Raw genomic sequence first — 18,256 nt, forward strand, 5'->3', positions numbered from 1 at the left:
GTTCCAGTGAGGTCTGTCTTGAACATGTCTATTAGGATAAGTTTGTCCTGTGTGCATCCGTACTTGTACTCCACTTTTAGGTCTGAGTGGAAATTGTGGAAGTAAAAAAATGGTGGTGTATGAGATTTGGTGTCCATGGATATTTACTAGGGAGGACAGAAATAATCACATATACAATTCTGGGAGGGTGTTTTTTCTTTGGGAGGTTTTTAAAACCCTTGAAACCTTACAATTTCCGTCCCCCCAAATCAAAGGATTGGAGTGTCTTAGGTTTTCTACAAGAATAATTTCTCACCATTCCTCTTTTCCTTCACCTTCAAGTCAAAAAAGAGTATGTTCCTAAACCTTGCTTCACCAGAGAAAACCCTTATCTTACTCTCACCTTTACAAAAATCAGAATTCTTACAATTAATTATTTCCATTATAGGATTACATTATGCAAAAAATTTCACTTACAAACTATATTACAAAATTATGAGGAGCTATTCTCTACTTCCAATAGTGTCATCTAATGTATTATGCTTCGCAAGCTTTCTCTCTCTCTTGTCTTTTTTTTTTCTTAAGCAAAGAGCCAGAGACTTTCTGTAATTCATCTTTCTACAACCATTGAATTAACAAAGTTTTGATTGTCCCTTAATCTTCAACACTGTCCCAATCAAGGGATTGATGGACCATATCATGGTCATATTCTAATTGTTGAAGCCTGTTGTAAGCCAGCCTGCTCATCATTCCGAGACCTGAAACAAGAACCAGAATGACATCAGAGAAAAGTACACAAAAACATTATGAAAAAATGCATTTTCTTTTTGTCATCAGGAAGCAGGTATAAAATATGAACACTTCATATTATGTTTACCTTCAACTATTCTGTACAGGGAGAACCACCATCCATCTCTGGGAACTTGGTACCGCTCTAGTGTTTCATCTATTACTTCATCATGTTTCCCCTCTAGAACATCCTTCAGTGTTATCACTGCATCTTTTGTTTTATTGAGTATATTGTTCTCATCTCCAGTATCTAACTTTTGAAGATCATTCTGTGAAGAAGCGAGACTGACAGCAAGGGCAAACTGGGCAGCAGCAGCCCATCTTGAAGAGGCTATCCATCTCCTCCGGCCATCTAGCCTCTTGGTTGCTTCTCTACTGAATTTATCTTCTTTCCCTTCGAATACTAAGCTACGCAAGTACTGAGCATTTGCAGGTCCTGTGCTTTGAACCATTTTAGAGAATGCACTTCTTTCATTTGACAGTAGCTCCTCCGGAGTAGCATGTTCTAAAACCTGAAAAGGAAAGGTTGAAAATTCTTAAAGTCTGCTAAATGAACATTATATAACTAATAGTGAAAATTGTTAACAAAATTATATGAGCAGAAAAGGAGTTCCTTATGATTTCTTCTCTGGCTCTTTTGGACACTAAAGTTTTAGGATTGTTGATGTTAATTGGCTCTTGCAAGTAGGCAACAAGAACATATCCAAGAAAAGAAAATTATTTGAGGCATACCCGACCGGCATCAAGAACAAGAATTCTGTCACAATCAATGATGGTATTTAGTCTGTGCGCAATAACAAGCATTGTGCAAGATTTAAATTCTTCTCGAATGGTTTTCTGAATGAGAGCATCAGTTCTGACGTCAACAGCAGCAGTTGCTTCATCAAGAACAAGAATTTTTGATCTTCTTAGTAATGCTCGTGCGAGACTTAGTAATTGCCTCTGTCCAACACTGAAATTTTCACCTCCTTCCAAAACCTTGATACAAGAATTGCATGCTAGTCAGTAGTCATAATCTTATGGTATTACTAATCCTTTTACATAGAGAATGACAAAGCCACATGTTAATATTTCAAGGACTTTTCCACTTGAATAAGGTATCTACATAAATATGTAAGGTTTATACCTCGGCATCTAGACCAAAAGGATTCTTCCTAATCACTTCCTTCAAATGTGCCCTCTCTAGAGCCTCCCAAAGGTCTGCATCATTGTGCTCATTAAATGGATCAAGATTAAACCGCACGGTTCCTACAGAAAAACAATCAGAATCACTGGTATTTAGAGTCCCTGGTATCTTGGTAATTCCTCCATTTACACCATGTAAGATTTTTCTCAAAATAGCTTGTTCAGAATGCTAGTGCACATGCATGTACATATAAGGAGAGTGCACAAACTGGAGCTACTACAAACTCTTTTGCAATTAAGTTCTGAAATGTCACATGCTACCATTGTATGATCTTAAACATAAAAGTTTAAGATAAAGAACAATTTAAAAAAAAACTTTTACCACTGAATTACACCACACAAACATGTCTCTAAATTGGAAAGGTAACAAATGTGGATGAAATATAAGAGTATGAAATCATTATAAATTGCAAAGATGGTATAGGATTAAATAAATTTTGTAAGAAATTAAGTCAACAAAAATTAGTTTTCTAGTTTTGAGATTACCTGAGAAAAGAACAGGTGCTTGTGGTATAATACTGAGATTTTTTCTCAAATCTGTTAGTCCAAACTTAGAAACATCACAGCCATCAATGATGACCTCTCCTCTTTCCAGTTCAACAATTCGGAACAATGCATTAAGCATGCTAGATTTTCCTGCTCCAGTTCTCCCAGCTATTCCCAGCTTCTCACTTGGTGAAACTGAGAAGGACAATCCATGCAAGACTGGAGGAAGTTCAGATCTATAACGTAAGACAACATCCCTAAAATTAATTGATCCTGAAGAAGGCCATGCAGGTGGAGGGCGATTGCTTTCAATTACAGCTGGAGCTTCAGACGGCATATCTATATATGTGCCAGCACGCTCAACAGAATTGAAACTATTTTCTGCTCTACTTGCTTGTCTTAAAACATTACTCAGTAGATTGGTAATGTTTAAAGTATAACTGAGGAGTAGACCCATTGTAGATGCAAATGCCACCTTGTTCTCTGTTCTGCTATTCTGCAAAACTGCAAAGCTTGCAGTCAACCAAATCATGATCCCTCCTAATGTTTCCAATCTTATGGTGAGCCAGCGATTTGAACTTATATTCACTAGAGTAAATCTGATGTTATTGTCCATAGACTTCCCACTGATGTTAGCCATTCGATCATATGCTTTGTATGCACGAATACTTGATAAACCATTTAATGCTTCTCCAAATTGTGCATACACTGGAGATCTGGTGATGGAATCCAGACGTTTTACTTCACGAGAAGTACTCTGTACAAAATATATGCAAAAGAGTTATTAAAGTGTGCATGTAACAAAATACACGAGGGCAAAATGAGATTGAGGATATAAGAACATCAGGTAAAACAATGGAAATGGAAGCTTGTAGATACTGACTACGAGGAATCAAAGCCAAATCCTAGTAATTATATAAATTCTCTGGTGACTATGACTTTCAGTTGAATCTAATCTATATGCATCTGTAGTACAAAAATATATTTCTCTTGAGATATTTTATTTATCATAAACTGAAATGAGAAACTAAATCCTAATATAGTGACAATATTTGCAGGTGTCTGTAACTCTATTGTCGATACAATCCATATAAAAGATTATACATGCATATCTGCGTGTGCTTAAGCAAAATCCTAGAAACTAGCAGCCTGAAAATCACCTAATATTTTTTAAAAAGATTTTGCTATAATTGCAAGTTCCTTTAGTTGAAGCAGCTTATTTATCATTTCTGAGGAGGGAAACTAAAATCACTAAGGCTGAACTAGGTGAGATTACTTGTGACACGTGAAAGACCAAAACGAACACAGATCAAATGATATACAAAAAACATGTACTTCTCAATTTACCTGGTAGTAGAGATAGGCAGCATAAAATAAGATGAGAAGTGGCATTATGGCCCACAAGGATACTGTGCTCACAATGCCAATCAGTGCAAATGTTGAAAGAAGTTGAAAAACTTGGTTCAGAAACATATTTGCAAAATTGGCAACATTGCGATCTATTTCCCCTAGATCCTTTGCAAATCTATTGATCACCCTTCCTGTGGGGTTAGTGTGGAAGAATAGCATAGGAGCTTGTAGGATTGAATTTAGCATCGCGTCATGCAGTTTTCTGGCTGCACGAAGACTAGAATTGATCAGCCAATAAGAGTTTGACAGCGTCACTGTTACCTGAACCAGAGACATAAAACAAACTTTTAAGATCTGTAGCAGATTTTAGAGATATAAAGTTATTGATCTCACCTAACAACTTAAATTTTTAGGTGGAATGGTTTTTGGATATCATATTAGAGCCTCTATGATCAAAAGGTTTAGAGTTTGATCCTTAATCACTTGTCAAGCCCAATGGGCATTTCTAGGGTATGTGTGTTATAGATATAAAATTATATTAGAATCTCACATAACAGCTTAAACTTTAAGGTAGAATGGTTGTTTTACAGCAGTTATGTACATTCTTATTTTTCTCCCTGTTTTCTCTTTAGGTTCACATCAACTATTCTAGTTCAGTGGGAGAATATAACAATGAAATTGACTTAATGACATGCAAGTCCAAAGGACAAGGTTTGGAACACAATCTCTAATAACATCTTCTCATATAACCCTTTTCCTTTTCTTTTTTCAGGGATAATGGACAATATAGACTGAAGAACAAGGTCTAAAAAATTGGCAAAGAAGCAAAATGGAGATAAAAAAATCAAATAATAGTAGATATACCTGACCAAGTGATAGAAGTGCATAGATAAAAATGTAGTATGCTGGCCTATAACCTTCCGAAGTGCTTTGTTTTGTCCAAAAGCTTAACCATGTACTACTTGAAACTCGAAGAACTTCTGTTGATATATAGAATGCAAACAGTACCATAACCACGAATGTGCCTCCTAATGCATTCTTATACCTGAAAATATACAATAAAAATGCACAACTTTTCAAGAGTTAATGCGTACATCAATCAAACAAATAGAAGAAAACACGTACTCAGCAATGCATGAACTACATGAATTAAACTTTGTTTTTTTGTTTATATTGTATTGAAGATATTTACATGAAATTGAGGTAGCATTTATTAGTGCAGGTCATGTTCAGTATCTGAGAACAGATATAGCAGAGCTTCCACTACCTTCCCAGGGCGATTTATTGGAGTGGCCAACTAAAAGACTTCAGTAACCCATGCTTATATCCAAAGTGGAGGCGAAACTTGTCATGTCTCTATGCCAATAAGAACCTTGGCCACATAGGGTACAATACCATCCTTTCTATTTTTAAGGCGAATCAGTAATCCCCATCAAATTAAAGGAGTATTCACTTAGAAATTGATTTCTGTCTGGGTGTGTAAAAAAGAAAATTCTATCTGGGTGTATAACCAAAAATTTCTAAGGTGAGTTTCAAAAAGGGTCTTTACACTAATTGCCATGACGAATTACTTAACAGTTATGGTTGCCTGGATACATTACCTCATCAAGACCTTCCAACTCACAACACCTGTTTCCCTTTCTTCTTGCTTGACGAGCACAGACTTCCTTCCTTTCCCTTTCTTCATCTGACCAACATTTTGTGTCAACTCATTCAGCTCATTAGCTGCTGGTTTTGAGCTTTCATTGTCGAGATTTTTGCTGTCCTCTTGTCCTTCTTCTTGTTCTTTTATTTCCTCCATTTTCCCAGCATTCTCCATTAGTTTCTGGAACAACTTGCCACTCTTAGAGAGTTCCTCGAAGGTCCCTTCCTCTTTAATCATTCCTTCACTAACCAGAATAATCCTGTCCACCTGTGGAAGAAAATGTAGCTGGTTTGTGACAAGAACTCTGGTTTTTCCTCGCAATGCTTCCTTGATACAGCTGTTAAAAACCTGTAAATAACATGTGGTTAGACCAACAATATGCTTCAGAAAAGTTCGATTTCAGAGCTTCATGGTGCTGATCCATTGATAATCATATTCTTTTGAACTTATTAGAATAAGGAGAGTGGTTTCATCCTGGATTCAATCTTTTCTGATGCCTACTATAGATCTCTAAATGTACGCCCCATAGGTAATGAAGTAATCTGTCTTTTTTTTGGTTGGCCTTCAAGTGGATAAATAACATTATTTCAATGATAGAATGTTCGCCCTTATATTTTTAAGCTTAACAGAAAAGCGTTCATATTGGATTAGTATATTCATCATACTGAATCATGTCAAGGTCAATACAAAATGTAGATCAAACTGAATTACATTACAAAGTGTAGCAGAAAGAATGTTGCTGATAAGAAACAAACAAACTGGAATGTACTTATACTTTCTAGAATGAACGTATACCTGCCGACCAACATGAGCATCTAGAGCACTTAAGGGGTCATCAAATATGTATACATCGGAATTGGAGTATACAGCCCTAGCCATAGAAACTCTTTGCTTTTGCCCGCCACTAATATTCACACCTCTTTCACCTATCTCTGTGAGGTCACGGCCCTGAGAAATAATTATATGAAGTGATAATCTATGACAGATTCCAAACCAACAAAAACAAATAGCAGTAACACAAATTTGCGAATCCACTTAACTGGAAGTAAGTCAAGATCATGATGTAATGCTGTTACATCAATAGTTTGCCAATATCTAGAGGGTTCAAATTCAGAGCCAAATAATATGTTGTCCCGGACCTGTGAGAATGAGTTTTTTTTATCAGGAGCAGGTAGAGCTATAAAAAATAAATTAAGAATCAAAAGAACCGCAACAAAGACATAGAGCAAAGGACATCTGAATTGACACCGAGAAAAAGTTGGCTGCAACTCACAGTTGCATTGAAGATCCATGAAACTTGAGGAACATAAGCAACGGTTCCTCTGATAACAATGCCTGTGTTTGCCACAGGAGGGAGCTCTCCAAGCATTGCTGATATCAATGATGTTTTTCCTTCTCCAGTCCCACCAACAATTGCAACTAAGCTGCCAGCTGGTATGTCCAAATTGATATTTGACAGTGTATGCTTCTCAGACTGGAAAAACAAGAGTTTTGAATTGTTGAAATCATCTGATAAGACCTAATGAAACTGCTATAATAGTTAATCAAAACTGATACATGGCACCTTCAAATGTCAGATCTTTTATCAGTTTTACTTTCAGTTTACCCAGTGCAGAACCGTCATGTAGCCTTTTGATGGTTTGACACATGAACAAGAGTTGTAGGTTTTTCATTTAGGAAAAGGCTCACCATGAAAGTGGGCAGACTAGTAGGTTTGATAAGGAGTGCTAACATAGCTGTTCCTACTTTGTGTAGGAGAAAAATCTGGTTCTGTGTATTAAGACATGCAGGTGATTTTGTTTGCTCACATGTAGACTGAGTTTGCTTTGAATGATGTACCAGGAATGCCTCTTGGACATCAAAATACCTCTTAGCTCCCTGGGTACTCCAAGCGTACTAAACCTACCTGAATGAGGTCCTATAAATGGCTCATTCTAAACAACTTGATGCATTTTCAGATTTGATCTTTACTAACTTGTCTCAGCTCGATGACTAATCAATTGCTAGAAATCCCATAAGTAATAGTAAACAATAAAACTATTCCAAATACTAACAAAATATTCGGCCACTGAGAGCAGAAATAAACATAATGTCTGAAAAATTGTTGACATATTCATTAGGGAAACCAATATAGAGAGAAGAAGCTTCAGAAGTTAACCTTTGAATCCCATGAGAAGTATCCATCCTTGATTGAGATAGCTGGAAGTTCAGGCTGAAGAGAAGGATTTGGTGCTAGAATTCTTTCTTCAGCTAAAAATAGTTCTTCCAGACGTTGTAATGATACATTTGCATTTACAACCTACCAGAAGAATTAATTCACATAATTATGTAAATCAAAATGCAAGAGTGCATAGTTAATGTTTTAAGTACATAAGAAGGTAACTGATTGTAAGCAAAAACGCGTAATTGTGCTCATTTTGTAGCACAATTATGTTTTTTCAAAGAAAAAAGGCAGAAGTTGATACATGAAACACAAAACAAAGAATTTTTTTCAAAATATCTCCAGCTACCAAGTCATTGATATAACCAATATAATATGGAAATATGTTGATAACTTTTTAACAAGTCAAAGTGTGTTAAATTATAAATCTACAAAAAGTTTTATGTATGATGTTTTCTCCAAATGTTGCAGATATTTATGAATTTCTTAGTTTCTCAAATTAAGAATTGAGATACAAGAAACTGTAGGAATGAAGGACAAGTTAGTTCTGTTAGTTTTTTGGGGATCAGTTAACATATTAAACCTTCATGTTAGGTTTATTCTAAATCTAATCCATTCAAGTCATTGATATAACCAAGCATGACTAGTGAAACATAGAAAATTACAGAACCTGACTTAACAAGTTAGGAAGCATGTTTAGGGGAAATCGTAGCACTTGAAACAAAGAGAGTGATGTGAATGCCCTTGCAGGTGTCAAATCTCCACCAAGCAAAGTAAATGTCCCAAATGAAACCAACGTCACAACAACTGGGATGCTGTTTAGTATGAAACTGTTGAACTGCAAAACAAGGCTACTAGTTAGTTAATGGACATGAAATATTTATATATGTTGATACTAGCAGTATGATAATTTGTAATACATCTGGTTAGCAATGTATGCACTATATAGCATGCATGACATGAGACCATCTCTGCAGTAAACCAAGCATACGAATTGTTTCTCCTTTAATTGATGTATCATGCTTTTAGAATTGTCTGTATAGCGAGAAAGCGGAAGATGATAGCCAAAATGTCAGAATTAAAAAAAAAGATTTGATCAAAAGGAAGAAGTGTTTTAAAATTATTTCTACCTGCATACATGACTAATTAATTATACTTAACTAGTAAGTTAACATTTGATACAAAGGGTTGAAAAAAAAATGTTAGGCATGCATGTCTCTGTAGGTGAATATATTAAATAAAAAGCATCTCTGGTAGTGAGACCCAATATGCTGCTTCCAGACAACACTAATACATAGAATGTCAAATTTATTAGCTATGTGAATCCACTCAATTACAGTAGTAGTGTTGACATAATAATGTAAGTTTAAATAGTAATAAAATCTCTGAAATTGATGCATCCTTCAAAAATATATGAGCAAAAAAAATACAGAAATTATGTTTTGCACATACAGCAGATAGTAATTGAGCATTACGGAACCATGACAGCTCATCATTGCGTATATTTTGAACTTTAGACTGGAAGCTCTTCTCCCATGCATAACATCTGGAAAAATTTTTAATAGTGTCAAACAATCATTGTGATAGTGCAACACCATGTAGAAATTTTTTAAGAATAATTTTTCTCAAATTCAAACATACTTCACAGTATCCATGGCGGCCAAGATTTCATTCATGAGGCTGACTCTCTTGTCAGTCCTCTGCAATCCTTCTTTTGTTAGTTTTCTCATTCTGCTTATCACAAATGTCTGTAATCATAAAAAAATCATAAACAGATAAGAGGAAACTTATGCATAATCAGATATTAGAAATCGTAATATTATTGAAAGATATCAAAAAGTTCCTAACCTGTATGGGGACCATAAGAACTAGGATTAGGGATCCAAGAAGTGAAGCAACACCTAGTTGCTGGTAAAGAAGAACCATGGACATTGTGATGCGAAATGGAGCTGACCATAATCCATGTAGTTGTTGGCATATTTGCTGAACCATGTAAAAATAAGCTACCATAGACCCAGGAAATAAAAGAAAACTGGTATAGAAAAACATGCAAGATTTCTTTCATTGGAAATTACTTCTGGATGCAGATCAAATGGCAAGCAAAGAATCATCACCAAATTCTTTAACATATACACTAATAGCAACAATGTTACCTTTTATATCCAACCACCAATCATGCCCTGCTCGCTTATATATATTTATTATTTAAGTATTTATCTTTAGTTTATCACCAAATGCAGTTCATGTCATTTCATATATGATAATTAGAATAAATATATGATGTCATGTCTACTTTCTGCAATTAATACATGTGAAAGAAATTTATTCTTTTTGTAGTATGAGTTGATGCTATTCACAACAGCGGCCTTTCATAAAGAGCATACCTGAAGTGAGTTGGCATCTGTAGTAATCATATTTGTTATCTTCCCTGATGGGAAATTCTTTCGGCTCTCATGAGTTAGTCTCAAGGACTTACGAAATATGGCAGCCACCTGAAATTAAAATCAATCTGCTGTAAACACAATTTCATGTAAAATACACAACTCATTCAGGAACCCAAAATGGAATCTGAACCAGGTAACCGGCCGTACTCAGAAGGCTGAATAATATGCATCAGGAGGAGCTCTATATGTCTTAAGTCTAACATTGTTAACAAAGAGTAATGAATTTACCAAAGTTGATCTCAGCCGAAAACCAGTGCGCATGACATTCTGAAAGTACTGAGATTCACATAGCACACCTAATGACTGAGCCAATAAAAGACAAAGTCAGTTAAATGATTTCACAAGCTATCCATGCCTTGGTCAAAGAAAATATATCACATATATCAATGCAGGTATTTAGAGGACCAGATAAAAAGTATATAGAACTTATAGCAGATTACAATCATGCTGTTTATGTGACAGAAAATTCCCTATATATTTCTTGGTATCGATAACATAATAATCTATCAGAAGCTAGCATATAAGTTGAAGGTTGTGGAGCTTGAGCTTTATTCTTGGAGGGGCAAAAATTACTAAATTTGGATTTAATTTTTAGGGAGTAGAGGCACCCAATAAAATTTAACTAAAAACTAGAGAAAATTACTTGTATGATATAGAAAATTAATGTACTAATAAAGACTTGGTGCACAATTATGGCTGGGAAAACCTGCCCCTGTAAATGGAGATATTAACATTGATGCCGTGCAGGAAAAGTTGATGGACAATTAAGAGTGGCTACCAAAGTATCTTCTTGCAAAGGTTATTAGATCAGTTGCGAGTACCAAAGGTATCTCACTAAAACTTTTTGGTCTATTTAATCCACTTATGGCTTTGTTCTGTGTACTAGTTGTTCCAAAAGAACATATGCAAAACGTGCAAGAGAGTTGAATGTTTAAAGATGAATATGAAAGACTAAGTGCATGGAATCCTTGTTTATACTCAAATCTAAAAACATATGGTATGCTGCTAGAAAGAAATATAAAAACTTGCTTTTTGAAAAATGAAATTCGAGATAACCATAGATGAGATGTGATCCTTACCACCCCAACAAAAATTGAGAAAGCATAGACGTAGCCGATCCAGGTTGCATCACCTTGTTGCATTGACTGCAAGATGGAATAAAAGAATTACAGTCTTATGGTCTGAGCACCAGGTATAAAAGCTTCTAGTTATGTATCACATCAAATCTAATCAAAACTATCCAAATTATAGTGTCACGGGAAAAACTACTGTTCGTATATGCATCAGCATTCATTACAAGGGCAGCAGACAGCATGAAGGATTAATCATTTCCATTCACTTCAGTGATAACAGAGGAATTCAGTTATATATCTACCTCATTCTTACAGGAGATACAAACTCAGTGAACCATAATAAAGACCAGACACATCATTCAAGTAATGAGTCTTTGCAAGAGGAACAAACCTGTAAGAGATGATTCAGCAAAACAGGCCCCACAAACTGAGAAAGATCATTGCCAATCTACAAGAAATTCAAAAATAAAATTTAAGATCCATGTGAGTTTTGACAATAGCAGAAAGTTACTAATTTCACATCAAATAAAATAGACGGAGCATGGAAAATCAACAAATGAGTGATTGCTACATCATTTTTAAGTACACCAAATAAAAGCCGCAATTTTTCTCAAGCAGCTATAATAATCAAGAAATGGCTTAAACAGGACGGGCTTGTTACCTTAAAGAAACCTCCCAACCAAAATCTGCATAAACCATATGAATGAAAAAGAAAAAGAAATCAGTACATAATATATCTGTAACCATCTGTTTAGGTTCTATAACATCCAACCATAATCGAAAGAAAAAGAAACGTAGCATGAGAGGTCAATTAACACCTTCTCCCAAGGCTATTGTTAAGTGCCCTCAAAAGCCATGGCTTTGGCTTTTGAGATTCTTTTATCCAACATCTCTGGAATCTGCAGAAATTACAATTGTTGTAAAACTCAGAACAGTGACACAGGTGAGAGCATAAGCATGTTCAAGAGGAGAATGTGGTACAAACTTTTTAATCAGTGTCTCAGTCTGATCCCATGTGTCTAATTTCCAGACATCCTTTTCAGTGATAGGTTTTTTGTAGCCTTGTTGCATGAGTGGAGTCATCCATCCAAAATATATTCCTACCGGAGGATAAAGGCCCAATATAGTCAGTAGAGAGGTAAAAAGTTGGGGAATTATCTACTTATTATTAGTATAACAAGTCAGATATCTAGCTGCTGTGCACCTTATTTTTTCTTTTCTCTAAAAATATAACTTGAGAATTAGAACCACTGGAAAAAGAATTCTTGGCATTGGGGAGAATGAACTAAATAATTACTTACTGGAAAACAAGTTGACATGTCTCTCAGGACAATGCTCTCCCCCAGGAAGTGCTTCGTATTCACCATTTTCAGGAGACTCAGGTTGCAAGATGGAATAACCTGGATAAGGATCCAAATTGGGAACATAGACAAGAAGAAGAAGTCCAAACAAAACCTACACCAGAAAAATGGTGACAAAAAAAGAATATTAATGACATACCTGGTATGATCTGAAAAGAAATTTAAAGATTATGCACTAGCTAATAAAGATTACGATGTGGCAATGCCCATACCCCACCTTCAATAACAAAAAATGACTATGTCATGGAAGAACTTGACAAATATATGTTGCTAAGTTTCAACACAGCCAAAATAGGTACAGTTTTCATGATATTGCTACAGACTCCAGATTTATATAATTGTACTATGGAGATTAATAAAAATTAAGTATTGGCTTGGCATTCAATGATTTGAACCAGGCCATGCTGGAGAATGTCCTTGAGTCACATCCAAGGCCATGAGAAATTACTCAAGTTGAACAGCCAGCAGCTGAACCAACTTGTTGCTCTACAGAGCGCCTAGAGATATCTAACTCCAAAGAGCAGGCAAAAGAACAAAAGATGGAGACAAACCTGGCAGACAACAGCACTGATGTATGTGTACAATGTGAATCTGCATAGTAAACAAGAAATGATAGATATTGGACTTCAGAAGTATAATCCTACAAATGCAAAATGAAATCTTGTCAAGCATAACTGTGACATTGTCTTTGTTATTTTGCAAATCTTATCTAGAATAACTCTGATATTGGATTAGCTGAGCCCATCCTCACCTTAAAGTTCATATGTTGTACAAGTGTGTTTGAGGTCCATATATAAGGAATTAGGAATTTTTGTCTATAAAACATTTCATTCCTAGAAATTTCTGATCCCAAATTCTAGTTCACACTAGCATAATGCAAATGTTTATTTGATGAGTTCCAATGATTTAAATTTCTTTTTCTATAAAAATTTCCAAGATCTTTCACTTCAGAAGTCTGACTGAATTAAAAAAGAAAACAATGAAGGGATTTTAAGTGTGCTGCCATCACTAATTGAAACCAAATGTCTAAAAGAGATTCATGCTAAAGTAGAGAATACGTGCTATTCCCATGCATCTTTTAGAATATTCCCTCTTTGGACTAGCTAAATATACACCAAGAAAGAAGTTTTTAAGTTTGAAAAATATTCCTTAAGATAACATTGCTTGCCAAAAAGCATCCCCTGGCACCAATTAACTTATTTCTATATAATCCAAATTACATAATGCAGCAGTAGATATTAAATATATCTGTCTACTAGATATGAAATATATTTGTCTACAATGATCGAGTCTGCAAAAGCCATATTGTTGCTCAAAGTTCACAAATATGTTCAGTGCCCTTCTGTCCATGGTTCACTTTCTGAATTTCTATTTGCAAATGACCAATTGGCAAATTTGGCGGCATAATTATTTTCGTTATGTTCATTCATAAGTTTAGTGCTGACAAAGATCTAACATGATCTTTGCCACATGTTTTCAACTAATGCAATTATAACAGCATAACTAAAGGAAATTTTCTCCATCTAAGCTTTTTGATGTTTATAATTTATAAACATATAAATAATAATGATGAAATTTCCTTTATTAAGGAGATATTCTAGGTATTAAGAATCAGTATATAGCACGTTATCGCTCATATGAACTCATGCAAGTTTGGTGATTAGAATTATTAGATTGGAAAATGCAGAATACTAACCTATTGTAGTAAGCAGTCATAGAAAGAATTGTATTAAGCATGGCAGCTTCCCCCACCAACACATAAATAACTCCAAACCGCACATACCACCGAAACTGCCGGATGTATACTTTAGTTTCCAAACCAATCATAATAAGCATGGAACACCAGGTGAGGGCCTCGATGATCAAAGATACCATCTACAAAAGAAAGGAGAAGTTATTTACTTGGCATGTTTCACTAAGTTAATGCATTTTGTTCTACTTGAGAGTAAGAACTGTGATCTCAATCTCTCACCTTCTCCAGCAGTATACATATTTCAACGTAGTCAACCAAATAAGTATACAAGCATCTTCCAAGCCAGCAATATTTTAACTTTGAACTACAATTTATCTAAGAGCAAAAGTTGGCAAAACCATTTTCAAAAAATCTGGTAGACCTACCTCAAAGGGAGCAAGATTAGTCTGTCCATCCAGGTTAAAAATAGAGATATCCATCACCATCCTAAATAGTGGTTCAGCTGTACAATAGCCAACTAATAAACCCAACAAATAGTTATAGTACTTTGTCCTCAGGCTGTACTTTACAGCTTTCGAATTCTTCTTAATCAACCATATTCGATAAAAGCACAAACCCATAAGAACCAAATGGGAAATGCAAATCACTAGAGAGTCAATGGCACAAGGGGTGTACGCCCCAAATGCACTATCCACTTCTTTTGCCCAAACCCCGTTTGCCACTGGTCTACAATACCAATCCAGTGGCTCCAAAGCCATCCTTTATCACTTCCCTGCAAAGAACAAAAAATGAGCACACATTTTACACTCAAAGTCAGTTTCTTAGAAGCATTTTCTGCAATAAGAGAAAAATTGATTCCATATTCCAATCACCAAAAGAAAAGCAAATTAAGATTCACAAGCTTGCAATTTTTTAAACTTGATTACCAAATTGAGCCCATTTCTGCCAAGATTTTAAATTGTGACATTTTTTTCTTAACCAAAAAGACCATTCGTAACAGAAGAAGAATACACGACAACCACCAAGAAAAGAAGAAAAAGAACATGATACATTGAGAAATGCATTTAAGTTTGTTAACAACTTGAGTTACAACTTTCACCTACATACACAGAACCCAGTTTAATTCTAATCCTGACCAGTCCAGAACTTCATCATATGTATTAAAATGGAAGTCCTGAATTCAGTTACAGAGGACCAAACCAGAAAAGAATTAAGTTCACTAACTGTGCAAGTCTCAGTTACTTAAAATGGATAACATAACAAGAAATGATCACTGAAATAGAAAAGAGAAAAAGGGTACCTTCAAGAATCAAGAATGAGTTGAATTAGATTGAGAATCTTGAAGAGTAAAATATAAGTATGCAAAAGTTTGGACTTGGGGAGTGTGGCTTGCATTTGCATGGTCACTAAAATATATATATATATATAGACATATGCAGGACTTTATTAATTACTAAGGAGCCAAGAATGCAGTATTTGAAACAAGACAAATATATGAAGCTTGCATTCGTCACGGGTGACGTGATGAAATTATTTTTAGTGTAGGTCTTAATAGGATTTAGAATTGGGTGTTCGTTTACCGGTCATTGCTCTCTTTTAAACAAAAAAAAAAAAAAAAAAAAAAAAAAAAAAAAAACTTGGATTATGTCGTTAATAAGTGGATGAAAGGATTTAAATTCAAAAGCTTTTAACTTTTTAGATTAGAGTCGTACATATCAATGAATGATTTTCTTTTTCTAATTTTTTCCCCTTAAACAATATTATAGAAAGAAATCAATTATACAACCAGACATTTTTGTGAATTTGACCAGTGAATATGGATAATATTTTATAAGCTGATCAAACAATGAATAATATCTTATAAATTAATTTTACTTTGCCATCAAATTTCTTTTTTTAATTATCTGACTGATGATTATTGGCAAAATAGAGATGCCTTTTTAGGAATATGGTTACTTGATTATTTGATAAAAGAAAACAATGATGAGAGCCAAATTCAACAAGAGCCACAAATTTATTGATGCTTGTTTGCCTTCTCAAACTGCCCACATGTGTGTAGTGTTTTAAAAGAAATAGTTCACATGTTGATGTAGGGATTTCATATAATATGGTTTTCTGACATAAGTAATGACTCATGCAATTTTGGAATTACCAGCAATTATTTCCATTAGAATTTAAAATTAAGGATAACAATTAATATACTCTGAATTATTTCTCAAAAAAGTATAAAATTATATTTTGTATGTATTTTTATTTTGAAAAATTAATATTTAATGATATTATTTTATAAAGATTGGTGACTTTTTTCGTTATGGTATAATTAAACATAAGCAACACGATAATAATAGTTGATTAGAATGAAAATGAATAGTCAAGAACTGAAAGTTTAAACAGTGATCTATATATTTTTATAATAAAATATCAACACATACCTGTTTTATTTAAAAGAAAAGTGCATGTAAAAAGTTATTGAAGAAATTTTCTAAAATAAAATAAAATATTTAATATAAATCAATTTGATATAATAATTTATTTGTTAAGAATTATTATTAATATCGTTAAATTTGTACCTATCATAAGAAGGCAAATGTCTAACTCTTTTCATGTAATATTTTTTAAGATTATGTCTATCTTTTTTATAACATACATACTTGATTTTGGCATCTAATATAATTCAATTACAGTATATTAGTGTATACTTTGCTTGTATACTACTTACAATAAGGATAATTAAGTCAATTTGGATGACTATATTTTCATTAAACTATAATCTTTTGATAGTAATTAAATTAGTTTGTTACTTAAAACTGCTTAAATGCACTTCTTTTAATAGCTTTCTCATCATAATTATGGTTTAATTATGCATGTAGTTGCTGTAAAATTTATTGACTGTATTGGAGACGTTGATCTTAAAAAGAATCAAACAATCATAAGCTCAACAAGTCAATATTAAGTCATTGCATAATATTAAAAAAAAAAAAATATATATATATATATATATATATATATATATATATAAAGAAGAAATTATGTCCTAAAAACATGTCTCCTTCACAATTCTTTCCCTCCACATCATTTTTAATATTTTCACATTCTCGAGAAACATTTGAAAATTCAATGACATATTCAACTCTTGAATATAAATATATAATTCAATAAAACTCAAGAATATTTAATTTTTTTTATTGATGTGCATACATGATAATAATAATTTATAATTAATTAATATTTAATATTGATTTATAATAATTCTAAAAACAACAGGAAACTAACTATTTTTAAATATTTTAATTTTTTAAAAATCTTATTTATATTATTGCATTAATATAATATTATTTATTAATATTATCTTTAAACTAATACTATCAATAAATTATTTTTAAAAATATTTATTTATTAACTATAATATTATATAAATTAATACTATCAATATAAATGATATTACTATTTTTTAAAATTAGAATTATTATATAATTAAAAATTAATTTATTAGTAAATATAATATTTAAAAATATTATTTTTTATAATTAGAATTATTATTTAATTAGAAAACTAATTTGTTAGTTAATATAATATTAAAATATAATTAATATGTTATCTTTTAGAATAATTAAATTAGAGAACTAATCATTATCTAATTAGAAAACTAAATTATTAGTAATATGTTATTTTTTAGGATTAGAATGAGTATTTAATTAGAAATACAACTTATTAATCAATAAATTAATAGAAAAAACTACAAAATTATACATAAGCTTGAATCTTATATGTCAAAAATAGTACACATGTTAAAATAAAAATCCTACGTGTCAAAAAAAATTATAGGTCTCAGAAATTAATATATATATATATATATATATATATATATATATAGAATGTTATTGGAGGAGCAAGGAATAAAAAAATAATAAAATACACGAACCAAGGCAACCAATAACACAGACAAACTCAGACACTCAAAAACAAACAAACTCTCGATGTTTTCTTTATGCAATTAAATTTTCTTACACTTTTAAACTCTTAAACACTATTATTTCAGTATTTACATTTACAATTTACAGTCATTTGTAATAGTTATTCTTATGGAGTA

The 18,256-nt window shown here is 33.0% G+C and overlaps 1 protein-coding gene across 1 annotated transcript; it reads right to left on the reverse strand.

Moving 5' to 3' along the window:
* Positions 1-350: 350 nt before the first annotated feature.
* LOC8266534 (ABC transporter C family member 12) lies at positions 351-15,611 on the reverse strand. The gene is made up of 28 exons (XM_025158683.2): positions 15,467-15,611; positions 14,592-14,938; positions 14,170-14,348; positions 13,025-13,064; positions 12,414-12,567; positions 12,098-12,212; positions 11,931-12,011; positions 11,774-11,798; positions 11,504-11,560; positions 11,119-11,184; positions 10,268-10,342; positions 9,980-10,087; positions 9,444-9,578; positions 9,237-9,343; positions 9,048-9,141; positions 8,266-8,433; positions 7,593-7,733; positions 6,708-6,908; positions 6,475-6,573; positions 6,230-6,382; positions 5,391-5,782; positions 4,654-4,834; positions 3,787-4,110; positions 2,440-3,196; positions 1,895-2,016; positions 1,501-1,746; positions 857-1,280; positions 351-737 (listed from the first exon to the last, which is right to left on the reverse strand). Exons 2-28 carry the CDS (start codon positions 14,922-14,924, stop codon positions 634-636), a joined length of 4,881 nt encoding a protein of 1,626 aa, XP_025014451.1. The 5' UTR covers positions 14,925-14,938; positions 15,467-15,611; the 3' UTR covers positions 351-633.
* Positions 15,612-18,256: the final 2,645 nt, after the last annotated feature.

The sequence above is a fragment of the Ricinus communis genome, chromosome 4 (assembly GCF_019578655.1).
Source record: "Ricinus communis isolate WT05 ecotype wild-type chromosome 4, ASM1957865v1, whole genome shotgun sequence".
NCBI lineage: Eukaryota > Viridiplantae > Streptophyta > Magnoliopsida > Malpighiales > Euphorbiaceae > Ricinus > Ricinus communis.

Excerpts from the sequence above, each read along its gene's own strand:
- LOC8266534 (XM_025158683.2), bottom strand. The coding sequence starts at position 14,924 with ATGGCTTTGGAGCCACTGGATTGGTATTGTAGACCAGTGGCAAACGGG. Across the intron at positions 9,579-9,979 it reads CAGATGCCAACTCACTTCAG|CAAATATGCCAACAACTACA; the intron begins GTATGCTCTTTA and ends TACATGGTTCAG. Across the intron at positions 2,017-2,439 it reads AGCACCTGTTCTTTTCTCAG|GAACCGTGCGGTTTAATCTT; the intron begins GTAATCTCAAAA and ends GTTTTTCTGTAG.